This window comes from Stomoxys calcitrans, chromosome 2 (genome assembly GCF_963082655.1).
Source record: "Stomoxys calcitrans chromosome 2, idStoCalc2.1, whole genome shotgun sequence".
In the NCBI taxonomy this organism is placed as follows: domain Eukaryota; kingdom Metazoa; phylum Arthropoda; class Insecta; order Diptera; family Muscidae; genus Stomoxys; species Stomoxys calcitrans.
The window spans coordinates 170,898,086-170,912,946 of NC_081553.1; the positions used below are offsets into that span (position 1 = coordinate 170,898,086).

Genomic DNA, 14,861 nt, shown 5'->3' on the forward strand with positions numbered 1-14,861 from the left:
TGTAAGTGCTTTGGGACCACTCGAATTTTATGTTTTATCGCGGTAGCGAATACATTTGATAAAACACGTCTATATCACCTACAGTTTTTTACTTCACATAAACCTCGTATCAAGTAATACCAATTTGACAGGCGTTGTTGTTCCCATAAAACTTTTAGTGAAGGGTTCAGTCTTTCACCTGGGGTTCAGTCTTGTACTTCGATTTTATTCATCACGTCGTTATTCTGTTATTAGTAAAGTTAATTTTTTTTAAACACAGAAGTTTTTAACACAAAATGCCTCTACAAATGTGGCTACAACAACTCACTTGAATTCATTGATAAAAGATAACAGTGGTACTATTTCAAAGTCGTTTCAATTAGTTAGCGGCGCCACCACGACGTTTATTTATTGATAGACTTCGCCTGTTCGCCTTTTGATTACAAAATCAGTCTTCGTGTTTACAAATGTTAATAAAACGCCAAAAAAAATGCATAAAGATAAATATAATTTCATTGAAAAGCTCAGCGAATAGAAAAATGTTGAGAAAAGTGTCATAGTGTTATTTTTAATTGAAAATTTTAGTGAAATTATTATCTGTTAAAATATTATTGAAATATGAATCTAAAATAATTACACACACGCATATACACTATTGCAGTTCATGTAATTTAATTCCATATGCAAACAGGTAAATTGTGTGGACACATGTGTTGGTTAGCAAAAAAAAAAGAAATACAAACCTAGCATTCACAGTAGCACATCACACTTGTTTAGAAAAACCCTAAAAAACCATCTAAACAGCTGTTGAGAGTAATGTCAACTTGCTTACAGAGAAATTAAGAAATTCCATAGCAGGCCCTCCGCCAATGTCGATATTAGGGTGGGTCAACTTGTATACCACTAGAAATACGCTAAGCATTTATCAGTATCGTAATCTTCGCCAATTTTAAGAATTAAAGACCAAAAAAAGTGGGCATTTTTAAAAATCAAGTTTCCAATTTTTAACGTCAAAGTTTATCCGTTGCGACTTGTATTTAGACCAAATGGCTAAGGCAATGAATTTTTTATATTGAATGAGAGTCAATGTCGTTGTATTCCAAATATGGTATAAAATTAGTACATTGTAAACTTATGGCAGGTACTATGTTCGATTTTGCCACATTTTTCGCGATTCCTTTTTTTTTAGATAATTTTAAAGGAAAAAACTTGCTGATTTCATTCAATTGGACATTTTCTAATTATCTTCATAAAAGTATTATGTTTTCATTGTGATTTTGAAGTGTGTTTTCAACTGTGGAAAACAAATGTAGTACCAGCCTTTAGGCGGCAGCCCTTGCCGATGAAGGACTCCAGCGGATCAATCAGGTACGAAAAACAGACTGCCATGGAATTGCGTAGAACTTATAATGAAAACCCTAATATACCTCGTACCTTGCCATCATTTATGGCCCTCGTACAACGTCAATGGGTTTCAGATTCAGACATTTTGTTGAACATTCCATTAAGGAACTGGGGCAAACTTCTCACACACCAATGAATGCTGTTTGCTTATTTGTTTTCGGTTTCACATACAACAAGATTATAATTATAGTATGTGACTTTTGTTGTAATAATAAGATTGTTGCAATAGTTAATTTAATAGGTTTTAGGTCATTGAGTTGTGTCCGATTCAATTTTAAGCTCAAAGGTAAAGGATCTCCATTTTATAGATAACGATTTTATCAACCACTTTGTCCACAAATAAATTGAGCGTGCTTATTGATATGTAGATGTCGTACTCGTAAAATGCAAATTTTGCTCATGAACATTCCACTTAGGAACAGGGGCAAACTTCTCACATATCAATGAGTGCAGTCCGATTCAAGTTTTTAACCTCAATGATAAGGGCCTCCTTTTTTATAGCCGAGTCCGAACGGCGAGCCGCAATGCAACACCTCTTTGGAGAGAAGTTTTACATGGCAAAGTACCTCACAAATGTCGCCAGCATTAGGAGGGGAAAACCACCGGTGAAAATTTTTCTGGTGGTCTCGCCAGGATTCGAACCCAGGCGTTCAGCGTCATCGGCGGACATGCCAACCTCTGCGCTACGGTGACCTCTGTCGTACTCGTTGACAAAAAAAATCCAAAAAACAAGAACAAATGTGATAAGTTCGGCAGGGACAAATTTTGGGAACAACACAACATCATGAATTCGGCGAAAAATGTTCACAAATGATGTTGTAGTCATATTCTTATATGGAGAGGTAGCGAAAGTATGATTTAGATATAGCTCCCATATATATGTTCGTCCGATTTTCAATAATAATGCAATAAAATGGTCATTTGTAAACCGACCGCGAATTTTGGCAGGAAGGATTTTCTTATGACTTTCGACATTACTGGTGAATTTCATAGAAATCGGTTCAGATTCAGATATAGATGCTCGATTTTCACTCCACTGGAAGGAAATTTATTGACCACTCTTTCCAAAAAATTGTACACCGCTTTCTCCGACTACTACCACTATACCTGAGAAGGTTGCTCGAAATTAGTTCAGATTTAGATATAGTTCCCATAAATATGTTCGTCCGATTTGCAGTAATAATGCAATAAAATGGTAATTTTTAACCAATTTCCTTGATAGGAAAGACTTTCTCTTGACTCTCGACATTGCTGGTGAATTTCATAGGAATCGGTTCAGATTTAGATATAGCTGCCATATATGTATATCTACCGATTTTCACTTCTAGAGCCACTGCAAGCGCATTTATTCACCAATCTTGCCAAAACATTGTACAACGCTTTTCTCATCAACTATCACAATATTTTAGAACTTTGCTTAAATCGTTTCAGATTTTTATATAGCTCCCATATATATGTGTCCGTCCGATTTTAAGAAACGGTGTTAATCGGAAGGATTTTCTTATGACTCTCGATATTACTGATGAATTTCATAGAAATCGGTTCAGATTCAGATATAGCTGTCATATATATTGGGTTGCCCAAAAAGTAATTGCGGATTTTTTAAAAGAAAGTTAATGCATTTTTAATAAAACTTAGAATGAACTTTAATCAAATATACTTTTTTTACACTTTTTTTCTAAAGCAAGCTAAAAGTAACAGCTGATAACTGACAGAAGAAAGAATGCAATTACAGAGTCACAAGCTGTGAAAAAATTTGTCAACGCCGACTATATGAAAAATCCGCAATTACTTTTTGGGCAACCCAATATATATATATATCGCCCGATTTTCAATTCATAAGCCACTGCAAGTGCATTTATTGACCAATCTTGACAAAATTTTGCAACCCGCTTTGATCAACGACTACCACAATATCTGAGAAGGTTGCTTGAAATCGGTTTAGATTTAGATATAGCTCCCATATATATGTTCGTCAGATCTTGGGTACTGCCAACGTGTATCCCACTAAGGAAGTTCGAGGTTTATGGGTCTCCTGTAAGTTTGCAATAGCATATTTTTTATGAAAATATGCCGGTTCTGCTCAGAATTGGGATATTTCATGTACAAAATTTTCGTGTATGGTTATTACCATACTTTTTACCATAGGATGGCGATTAGCAAACTCCTTTTGTAATTCAGCGAAATATTGATCTGCGACCCTACAATACAATATTCTTGATCGTTTTATCAATCCAAGTCGATTTAGCAATTTCGGTGTCTGTCGAAAGCACTTCCCAGGGAGTAAGGGTAGCTGCTTGAAATTTTTAAATAAATACTTTTTATTAAGCCGGTTGGGATTTTTAACTTTTCATGATAATATATTTTGAAGCAAGTGAACTTGCTGATTTCACTCATTCCCTCAGTACTTATGAAAATTTTTCATAAAATTATCATCTTATCATTGAAATTTTTGTAGTGTTTCAAAAAAGTTTACGTGAATAGTGTTTTTTCTGCAAAGCATGTGTTTTCACCTATGAAAAACGAATATAGTACAAGTCTTTAAATAATCTTAGAAATGCAATACATAGTCGAGAAAAGAGAAGGATGATTTAGCCCTATCAAACTGTAAATGCTTTTAATTCTTTTAAATAAAATGTAAAAAACTATGATATTAATTTTTAAAAAAATGCATAAAACATTAAAAAATTGTGAATTGAAATATCGTGTTTTTTCTTATTTGATCATCTTGTGCTAAAACTCAATTCACAATAGTTGGCAATTCGACGGCGTTTAATTTTCGCCTGGATTGGCTTTGTTTTCTGTATTGCTCTCACCATCACTCGTTGTCCACAAAAACTGCAATTTATGATTAAAGCCAAACAAGTTATAAAATATAAACAACAAACAAATCAAGGAAATCAAATGTGTATCTTGTTCCCTCATTGTTTGGGCTCCAAAAGATGTGTAAACGTTCTGGAAAAGTGAAAAGAATACAGAAATTAACGACCTAAAAATAAAAGAAAAAACAAGAACTGCAAAGGCAAAGTAGTAATTGCCTTCATCGATATTGCCATTGAAGTGTTGGAGAATTGGAAGCACTATTTACACCATTGGGAGCACCAACAGCCAGACAAACAAGCAGCAAGCCTTACACACAGTCCACCGCAAACGACGACATAACAGCAACAACAACAAGCGACCGACCTCGTTCATCTTTTCTAAATAAAGAAATTGTTCATTTGTGCAGCGCCCGTATGTCATATGAACGTGTTTGTATGATTGTGGCCGTGTCGTTGTCGTCGATTTCGATGTCGTTGTCGTCGTCGTATTGTTATCCACAACCATTTTTATAAAAGTTTAATAACAACAACAAAAACAGCTAAAATAATGCAGTTTCTTCATATTGTTCATATTGGAAAAGTGCTGCATAATCAAGTTGCCTTAAAGTATTAAAAAAAAGACGATACGTACCGTACGTCATTGTGTAACCCAAAACGCTGCTGAGCATCTTCCCCCTCACACCAAACTAATTCCGGACACAGGCATCAGCATTTTATATTTTGCACTTGATTTAAACAATTTTGTAATTTTATTGCCCGCAGTGTGCAAATGTTTTACATCAGCTGTGCCATTGGTGCGGTTGTGTGGGCTCAGTTGCTGTAATATCCGTTTAGTTAGTTTGGAGACTAGTTTTGCTCACCCGTTTACCATAACAAAAACCAAGAACAAGAACAACATCAACAAAAAGCTCAGAACATTTTCATAGCTACAATACACGTCCTTCATCGAGTCAACTCTATCAATATTGTTGTTGGTGCAATCGTATTGTTTCCTTTTGTTGACATTTGACGTACAATCATCGCTCACAACGCCTTCGTCACCATCAATATCATCATCAACAACGCTTTGCCGTATCTAGATAGCTTAGCATTTCCTTTTGCACAAAATTCAATGTCAATGGCGGACTTTGATGCAATTTATGAGGAGGATCAATTGGAGGAGAATTATGAAGATCAAACAGTGGCACCAGTGCAAGAACCCATAATTATACGTGGTGCTGGTAATATGACAGTGTAAGTATTTTTGTGCTTCCAAATAATAACCAAACATGGTTATTCGTCCATATTTTGTAAAATTATTGTAGGTACGTACATTCTTATAAAATGTTTTGGTCGATCAATATTTTAAAGTTCATAATATGGCCGGCATATAAGCGGTTCTGTGAAAACAAAATATAATAAATTATTCCTTGGATGCCAACTTGGCGCCTAGGTTAAAATGTTTGCCTATGAATCTGGGATCTTCGATCCGTATGCGTCACCCTCCTCGGACTCGGCTAAAAAGTCTTTCTGCCAGTTCTTATTGTATATGGTATGATGTGTGCATATTATTCATCTTAGTAATTTGAGATTTTAATGTAGCAATACTCATCAGCTTTTAATCTTTTTAAAACCTCTGCTAAGCTCGTAACAGAGTGCTGCTAATTGATTGGGTTTTGTGGCTGCTAGTTAAAGTTAACTTTATCTTCACGGACATAATTTAATAAGATGATGCTCCAATTTGATGCTCAATGTGGAAGCAACTAACCATTATTTATAACATAATGGTTATAGGGGAAATCTGTAGAATCAGAGTCCGTTTATTGGCAATGGGTAAGAGAAATATACTTCAGTGATATTACACTACACTGTTTGTTGATGAGTAATTTGGTTTCACCTCAATCCCATGGCAGCCGGTTGTACATACCGGATCGACAAGGGCTGCCACCTCAGTGTACAATAATAACAGTAATTTGCTTTAAACTCATTCAGTGGGGCACAGATATTTAATTATAGCCTACAACACCACTGTAGAATAGGGTATTACAAGTTTGTGCATTTGTTTGCAACGCTAAGAAGGAAACGAGTTAGACCCATTGATAAATATACCGATCGGCTTAGAATCACTTCCTGATTCGATGTCCGTCTGTGTGTCCATGTATTCTTGCAATCAAGGTACAGGTCGCATTTATTGTTGAACTGTCACAAAATTTTGCACAAGTTACTTTTTTAGTCAAGGACGAACGCTGTTGACTTTGAAAATCGGTTCAGATTTAGATATAGCTCCCGTATATATCTTTCATCCGATATGGCCTATTAAGGCTGTAGAAGCCACAACTTTGGTCCGATCTTTACAAAATTTTGCACAAGTTGTTTTACTTGGCGACTTAATACGCGTGCAGAATTTCATAAAAATCGGTTCAGATTTAGCTATAGCTCTCATATATATCCTACATCCGATATGGACTTTTGAAGGACAATTTTGGTCCGAAAATTAAAAATTTTTGCATGAGATGTTTTATTTAATGTTTTAACATTTGTGCAAAATTTCATAAAAATCGGTTTAGATTTAGATATAGCTCCCATATATATATTTCATCCGATATGGCCTATTAATGCTGTAGAATCCATAATTTTGGTCCGATCTTTACAAAATTCTCCACGAGATATTTTACTCGACGTCCTAATACTTGTGCAGAATTTCATAAAAATCGGTTCAGATTTAGGTATAGCTCCCATATATCTCTCATCCGATATGGCCTTTGAAGACTATAGAAGCCACAATTTTGGTCCGATCTTTACAAAATTTTGTACGAGATTTTTATTTAACGTTCCAATATGTATGCAAAATTTCGTAAAAATCGGTTCTGATTTAGATGTAGATCCCATATATATTTGTCATCCGATATGGCCTTTGAAAGCTATAGGAGCCACAATTTTGGTCCGATCTTTAAAAAATTTTGCATGATATTTTTTTTTGATGTCTCAAAACGTGTGTAGAATTTCATAAAAATCAGTTCAGATTTAGATATAGCTCCCATATATCTTTCATCCCATATGGCCTTTGAAGCCTGTTCGATCTTTAGTCCGATCTTTACAAAATTTTGGATGAGATTTTTTATATGACATTCCAATATGTGTCCAAAATTTCATAAAAATCAGACCAGATTTAGTAATAGCTCCCTTAAATATCGTTCATCCGATCCTTACAAAATTTTGTACAAGATGCGTTGTTTGACGTCCCAATATATGTTCACAATTCATAAAAAATCGGTCCAGATTTAGATATAGTTCCCATATATATATCCTACCTCGATATGCCCTCTTAAGGCTATAGAAGCCACAATTTTGGTATGATCTTTATAAAATTTGACGTGAGGTTTTTTATTTGACGCCTTAGTTCGTGTGCTAAATTTTATCAATGTAGCTCCCATATATATCTTTTATATGATATGACCCTTAAGGCTCTAGTAGGCACAATCATACAAGGTTCTATTCAGTATATCAATAGGTATGCAAAATTAAAATCTGACTATATCAACAGAGGTTCCATGCATTTAAATAGTACGCAGACTCGGTGGTGTAGGGTATTATATAGTCGGCTCCGTCCGACTTATGCCTTTCTTTACTGGTTTTTTTATTGGTATTTAATTTTTGATGTAAATATAAATGTGGCCGTATAAGGCATGAAATTCTGTATTTAGGATTCGATAGTTAAAGAGTCAAGAAACACGCTAGCCAGCAATTCGACCTTTTCCTTATGGTGAAATTTTAAAATTGCAACCCAGTAACTAAACGTTCGTAACAATTGATAATATATAGATTTAATAAAGGCTCACAACAAGTACTTGGTGGAATTCTGCAGCTCCGAGGAGGATACATCTGAGGCCTCTGGCTAAGGAAAATCCCGTCCTCGGAACCTATAACGGTAGGACACATTTAGTAGTCAGAGAATTTATGGACAATGTATAGTAAGGAAACACTAGAACTACTCGTTGATACACATTTCCCAAGAAACTCTTCAACGGATAACGTGGTGCCAAAAGACTATATTCGTCCGAGGTTGTTGGAGAAATTGTTTCTGCGTTGAATATCCTTTGGGCGATAAAATGTTAAGACTCCTTTAAATCACCAGGCCCTGATGATTTATCAAGGGTTGAATTACAAGCTGTGCCCGATAGAGAGACTTCTAGGCTTAGGGATATGTACTCTGCTTGTATCAGCATGTCGTATATACCTGTGGGATGGACAAACACAAACGTCATTTTCATTCTAAAAGCAGGAAAAACATTACCACAAGAAGGCGAACGATTTTCTTCCTTTTAGATTGTCATACTTTATGTTGAAGACTGTGGAGAGTTTGATAGAAACATATCTTGGAAGCACAGGACCCTGGAGATCACCTGTCTGGTCAACAGCATGCATATATTGGGTTGCCCAAAAAGTAATTGCGGATTTTTCATATAGTCGGCGTTGACAAATTTTTTCACAGCTTGTGACTCAGTAATTGCATTCTTTCTTCTGTCAGTTATCAGCTGTTACTTTTAGCTTGCTTTAGAAAAAAAGTGTAAAAAACGTATATTTGATTAAAGTTCATTCTAAGTTTTATTAAAAATGCATTTACTTTCTTTTAAAAAATCCGCAATTACTTTTTGGGCAACCCAATAGTAAGGGAAAGTCCACTTAAACAGCCCATTACGACCTAATCGCCTGCAAAAAGTGTTCTCTCGCTGTCAAGGAATACACAATGATATGTATGTGAAAATATATTAAAATATAAAAATTCACGATAGAACGCCACCTATATGTGGAATTTAAAATTATAATACAGAAAACCTAATACAAAAAATCCTAATGCTTTCTGCATCCTAATACAAAAGTAATAAAAACCAAATACAAATGTGGAAGAATCCTAGTATAAAAACCAAGCTATTGGCCATTTTCTGCAAAATTTGGTTATTTTTCATATGATGCCCCATTTTTTAGAGTAAATGGCCCACTGGGAAACAGTGGGCTAAAACCCTTTACAGGAAAGAGTCTACGCTCCTTCCGAATCTATTCAATTTAAAGCCCTAAGTATTAAATAAACCAAGATATTGCCCATTTTTGGCAAACTATGATAATTTTTCTATATGATACCCCATTTTTCGAAATAAATGGCCCACTATGGCCAACTGGGAAATAGGGGGTGAAACCGTTTACAGAAAATACAATATGGACCGCGCTTTTTTCGAACCTATTCAATTTGGAGCCCTTAGTATTGAAGAAACCAAGATAATGGACATTTTGGGCAAAATTTGGAAATTTTTCCATATAATGCCCCATTTTTCAGAGTTTATGGCCCACTGTGGCCAAGTGGGAAAAGTGGGCTGAATCCGTTTACAGGAAATATAATAGGGACCTCATTCCTCCCCAATCTATTCAATTTGGAGCCCTAAGTATTAAAGAAACCAAGATATTGGCAAAATTTGGTAATTTTTATAATGTGTGTGAAGATAAATTCCGAATTTAACTAGCACAGACACAAACCGCTTTGTTAACAGAGTGCGAGAGAGAGTAACAGAAGTATTAACAGAGATCCACTGAGGGGATAGCAAAGCTCTGTAAATACTTAACAGAACCAAAAAACAAGAGAAATTAATTAAATTTCTTACTTTTTATCAATTTTTGCAAACATTTGTTACCCCACAGTAGTGTGTATCAAGCAAAGATCCCTGCAATTAACGAAGGCAGAGATCCTTGCAATTAACGATTGGCATAAATATCTTCTCAGACAGCCAGCCAGCCATTAAATGCCTGGAGAACGTATTTCTGAACACAAAAACCGCCCTCGATTGTCTCAGATCTCTCAGCGAGATGGCAGTTCAAAATTCACATGTTCTGAGTGCCGGACCGCAGAGATATCCCAGGGAATTGTAAATCGGACGAGATTGCGAGACTAGGAACTACTCTACACTTTCCAGGGATACTGGAATCTGTGGGTATGCCTCTAGTGACATGTAAGCTAAGTTTTCAAGGACAACGAATTTTAAAACTATGCGGCCTAATCTAGACTTGAAGAGGTCTACCGCTTTGCTGTCATTGGCTAGAACAGACGTCTCAGTCATTGTCAGATTGTCACTTAAACCTAACCTAACCTAATCTGTCTGCTATAGCGGATGTGAGCAAGTTGTTGGACTTTTCAAAACTATCTGGATGTGTCAACGTTGTTGTAGAAGGTGGCGATCCTCGTCAAGCTCCCGTAGGCGAGCAGGCTCGTTCCGGTGCAAAGGACCGATCGCCGTGAGAAAATAATTGTTTGAAAGCGCCAATAACACACCATATCATATCGAGCATCATAGGCATTTAGTATTTATGCAAGAGCCGGTCCGGACCGGAGATCGGTCTATATGGCAGCTATATCCAAATATGGCCGCCTGGACTCTGATTATCCGCGATTATGGATAGAGATGGGTTTCTTCCCAATAAGCACCTTTTTTTGGGTATTTCTTTGGGTATTTATAATTTTGCCGATATCTTGGACACAAAAATATTTTCCAAACATTCAAAACTCACTGGTTAAAATTTCATCCAAATCGGATGAAAAATGTTCCTTTTATGAGCTCGATACTCTATATCGGGAGATCGGTTTATATGGCAGCTATATCCAAATATGATCTGAACTTGAAATCGGATGAAAAATGCTCCGTTTATAGACTCATTACACAATATCGGGAGATCGGCCTGTATGGCAGCTATATCCAAATATGGTCCGATCTGGATCGAATTCGGGTAAAAAAATGGATCTTTTATGGCCTCCAACCATATATCGGGCGGTCGGTCTAAGGGCAAATATATCCAAATATAGTCCAATCTGAACCACACTTCACAGAAATAGGTAGGGTTCTACCAGAACTCACTGTGCCAAATTTCATCGAATTCGGATGAAAACATTACCAATTTATTGCCTCAGGACTTTAAGTCTGGAAATCGGCCTATATAGCGGCTATATATAGCTAAGATCCGATGTTATGAGATCAGAAGATCAGGTTTATATACCAAGAATATGAAATCGTCAAAAATGTTTTGGAAAATATTTTTATGTCCAAGATATCTGCAAAATTATAAATTCCCAGCTGTTGGGTATAAATACCGGGTAAATACCTTTTGGGTGTTTACCCATCGCCCAGCTCTACGTATGGAGCATCCCACTATGCCGCAACTTGTGGACACGTCCAGTAGCTCGCAGCGAAGCCTCTTGTCGCAGATCGGACCTCAAAGTTCCAGCCTGTGTGGTGCTCACAGCTATCCTGTGCTGGTTCCTATGGCATCACAGTGGGCGAAGTGAGTCTGATGGCAGACTGCCACTTAGACCTTAGACTTATACCTCATTATCCTCTTCGTACAATTTTGCCAAGTCCCGTGAATAGGCCATTGCTATGCAAGCCCGAAGCACTTTGTGAAACAGGCATGGCAAAATTTACGGTAAAGAGCTGCAGCAGGGAAGAACATGACAAAGGAGTCAAAAATTCCGACAAGAAATATGACTATACTCTCGAGTTGATGTTAGATCGGAGCATGTTCCAAGACTCACCCTTACGAAACCGACAGATTATGGATTCGATTTTGAGTCCGCGGTTCGCTTTAATTTTGACACGTGCCAATAACATACGAAGCAGGCACTGCGGGAAAATATTAATCGATTCCAATATAAATTGGAAAAAACAAATTGTTTGTTGCTTGTTTGCCCAAAGTTGCTTAGTATGGCACCTTGCTAAGAATTTGAATTTAAAATTTTGTACTAAGCAATTTTTATACCTTCCACCATAGGGTAGGGGTATACTAATTTCGTTTGTAATAGCTCGAAATATGCGTCTGAGACCCCATAATGTATATATTCTTGATCGTCATGTCATTTTAAGTCGATCTAGCCATGTCCGTCCGTCTGTCTGTCGAAAGCACGCTAACTTTCGAAGGAGCAAAGCTAGCTGCTTGAAAATTTCCACAAATACTTTTTATTTGTGTAGGTCGCTCGGGATGGTAAATGGGCCAAATCGGTCCATGTTTTGATATAGCTGCCATATAAACCGATCTTGAATCTTGACTTCTTGAGCCTCTAGAGGGCGCAATTCTCCTCCGATTTGACTGAAATCTTGCACGTGGTGTTTTGGTATCACTTCCAACAACTGCGCTAAGTATGATTCAAATCGGTCCATGTTTTGATATAGCTGCCATATAAACCGATTTTGGGTCTTGACTCCTTGAGCCTCTAGAGGGCGCAATTCTCGTCCGATTTGACTAAAATTTTGCACATGTTGTTTTTTTGTATCACTTCCAACAACTTTATTAAGTATGATTCAAATCGGTTCATAATCGGGTATAGCTGTCATATAAACCGATCTGGGATCTTGAATTCTTGAGACTCTAAAGGGCTCAATTCTCATCCGATTTGACTGAAATTTTGCATGAGGTGTTATGACTTCCAATAACTGTGTTAAATATGGCGCAAATCGGTACATAACCTGGTATAGCTGCCACATAAACCGATCTGGGATCTTGACTTCTTGAGCCTCTAGAGGGCGCAATTCTTATCCGATTTGGCTAAAATTTTGTACAACGGCTTCTCTCATGACCTTCAAAATACGTGTCTAATATGGTCTGATTTGATCAACAGCTTGATACAGCTCCCATATAAACCTATCTCCCAATTTTGCTTCTTGAGCCCCTACAAGGCGCATTTCTTATCCGAATAAACTGAAATATTACACGATGACTTCTACAATGTTCAGCATTCATTTATGGTCCGAATCGGACTACAACTTGATATAGCTTCAATAGCATAACAGTTCTTATTCAATATTCTTTGTTTGTCTAAAAAGAGATACCGCGCATAGAACTCGACAAATGCGATCCATGGTGGAGGGTATATAAGATTTGGCCCGGCCGAACTTAGCACGTTCTTACTTGATTTTTTTTGTATTTCTCTAGAAGTGATTTATGCTGTCTTTCCACCTATTTCAAAAAAAGTCTTTTTTTGTTTTCTTTAGATTTGGCTTAAGCAATCGATTTAATACCGAATTTCCTTCTGGTCTGGTGTCACGAGTAGCGCCTGAAGAGTTCAAAGCCACAATAGGACGAATAAATGGCATACTGAAAAAGACATTGCCCGTTAATGTGAAATGGTTATTTTGTGGCTGCGTCTGTTGTTGTTGCACCCTTGGTTGCTCCCTATGGCCGGTGATATGTCTCAGTAAACGAGTAAGTATAGCAAAAAAAAAAAAAAAATGGCTATAAAAACATTCTAAAACTCTAACCGCTTTATTTAGACCCAAATAACTTTGGACAAACTGCTGGAGTGGGAGAATAGTCATCTGTATCATAAGCTTGGTCTTCACTGGCGATTACACAAACAACAATGTGATTCAAATTCAATGATGGAATATGTTATTTCAATTGAATTTATACCCAAAACACCAATTTATCGGCCGGACTAAAATCGACCAGAAGCGGTTGAGTAAGTTTGCGTTTTATTTTTTTTTTATTATTATTGTACATTTTGTTTTATTTATTTTTATACACATTAGAAATACGTATTGTATGTACATATAGTTATATATATATATAGATATATAGAAATAATTAGGGATTTGGCCAAGAAAGTAACTTTGTTATTGGCAAAGGCATGCATTGTAAATGAATCTGTTGGGCCGCCATCTAAGCCGATGAGGAGAATACAGCACAGAAAGAGTTTTGTACTCTGTAAATCGAATTATTATTGTATTGGATTGTACATTAAGATTGTGAAAAATGAAATTGTGATGAAAACACGAGAAAGAAAATGAATTTTTTGTTCATATTTTATCAAAGCGTTGTTTTAAACTAAAAAAATTAACACATCAAACTACTACGAATAATAACACAAAAACAAAAACAAATAAATAATAATAATGCCTACTAAAGAAGTCTTGTGAAAATCTGTAAAACCAAAATAGCAACCAACAACAATAATCGCAAATAAGCAAACAAAAGAGGTATTCCACAAATCAAAAAAAGAAAGGAAAACTCTTAGGGTGTTTAGGAAAATCTGTGAAAAATCCAAAAAAAAAACGCTCTTCCACATCCTGCAGTGTGATCACCTAATTTATATAGTTTTTTCTGTTCTTTTATATTCTGTTGGGTATAAAATTTGATTGGGACACTTATTTAAAACTTTGTTGCAAATAGCTTTGTTGTTATAATCTTAAAAGTAGTTTAAAGGTAAAAAAGAAGAATATTTGGAATACCGGCCTAAATCATGTTAACACAAAACATGAGAGAAAATTTGTAAATGAAAAATGTAATTTTGTCATTCAATTTGTAGTGGGTTTTGAAACAATCCACATCGTTGCTCACTGGTGATGGTGACTAAAGGCAAACAGCAATCGCTGTCATTTTAGATAATGGCCTCATATACCCACCTGATTGCAAAAAGGTTGATGTGGTCCTATCCTATCCTATACATCTGCCATCAGATACGATTCGATCAAATTAGATCTAATTAGGCTATAATTAGATAAAATTTGATCTTGCAATGTTTTCCGGACTTTCAACTTTTCTACCAAGGGTAGTAAAATATGCAATTTGCTTTTAGCCATAATTCGAAATGGCAGCCACAGTGAGCACCTACTTTAAAACCAAACTGTGACAAAAACTATACAT

General features: G+C 36.2%; 1 protein-coding gene across 4 annotated transcripts; it reads left to right on the forward strand.

The window, feature by feature from the left end:
- Positions 1 to 456: 456 nt before the first annotated feature.
- LOC106081642 (cysteine-rich hydrophobic domain-containing protein 2) lies at positions 457 to 13,677 on the forward strand. Of its 4 annotated transcripts, none has more exons than XM_013243748.2 (4): positions 457 to 670; positions 4,138 to 5,438; positions 13,211 to 13,421; positions 13,490 to 13,677. In XM_013243748.2, the coding sequence occupies exons 2-4, from the start codon at positions 5,317 to 5,319 to the stop codon at positions 13,655 to 13,657; spliced, it is 501 nt and encodes a 166-aa protein (XP_013099202.1). In that variant the 5' UTR covers positions 457 to 670; positions 4,138 to 5,316; the 3' UTR covers positions 13,658 to 13,677. The 4 variants fall into 4 exon arrangements, with proteins under 4 accessions (XP_013099202.1, XP_013099203.1, XP_013099204.1 ...); XM_013243749.2 differs by having other exon boundaries at positions 458 to 670; positions 4,241 to 5,438; XM_013243750.2 differs by having other exon boundaries at positions 458 to 670; positions 4,280 to 5,438.
- Positions 13,678 to 14,861: the final 1,184 nt, after the last annotated feature.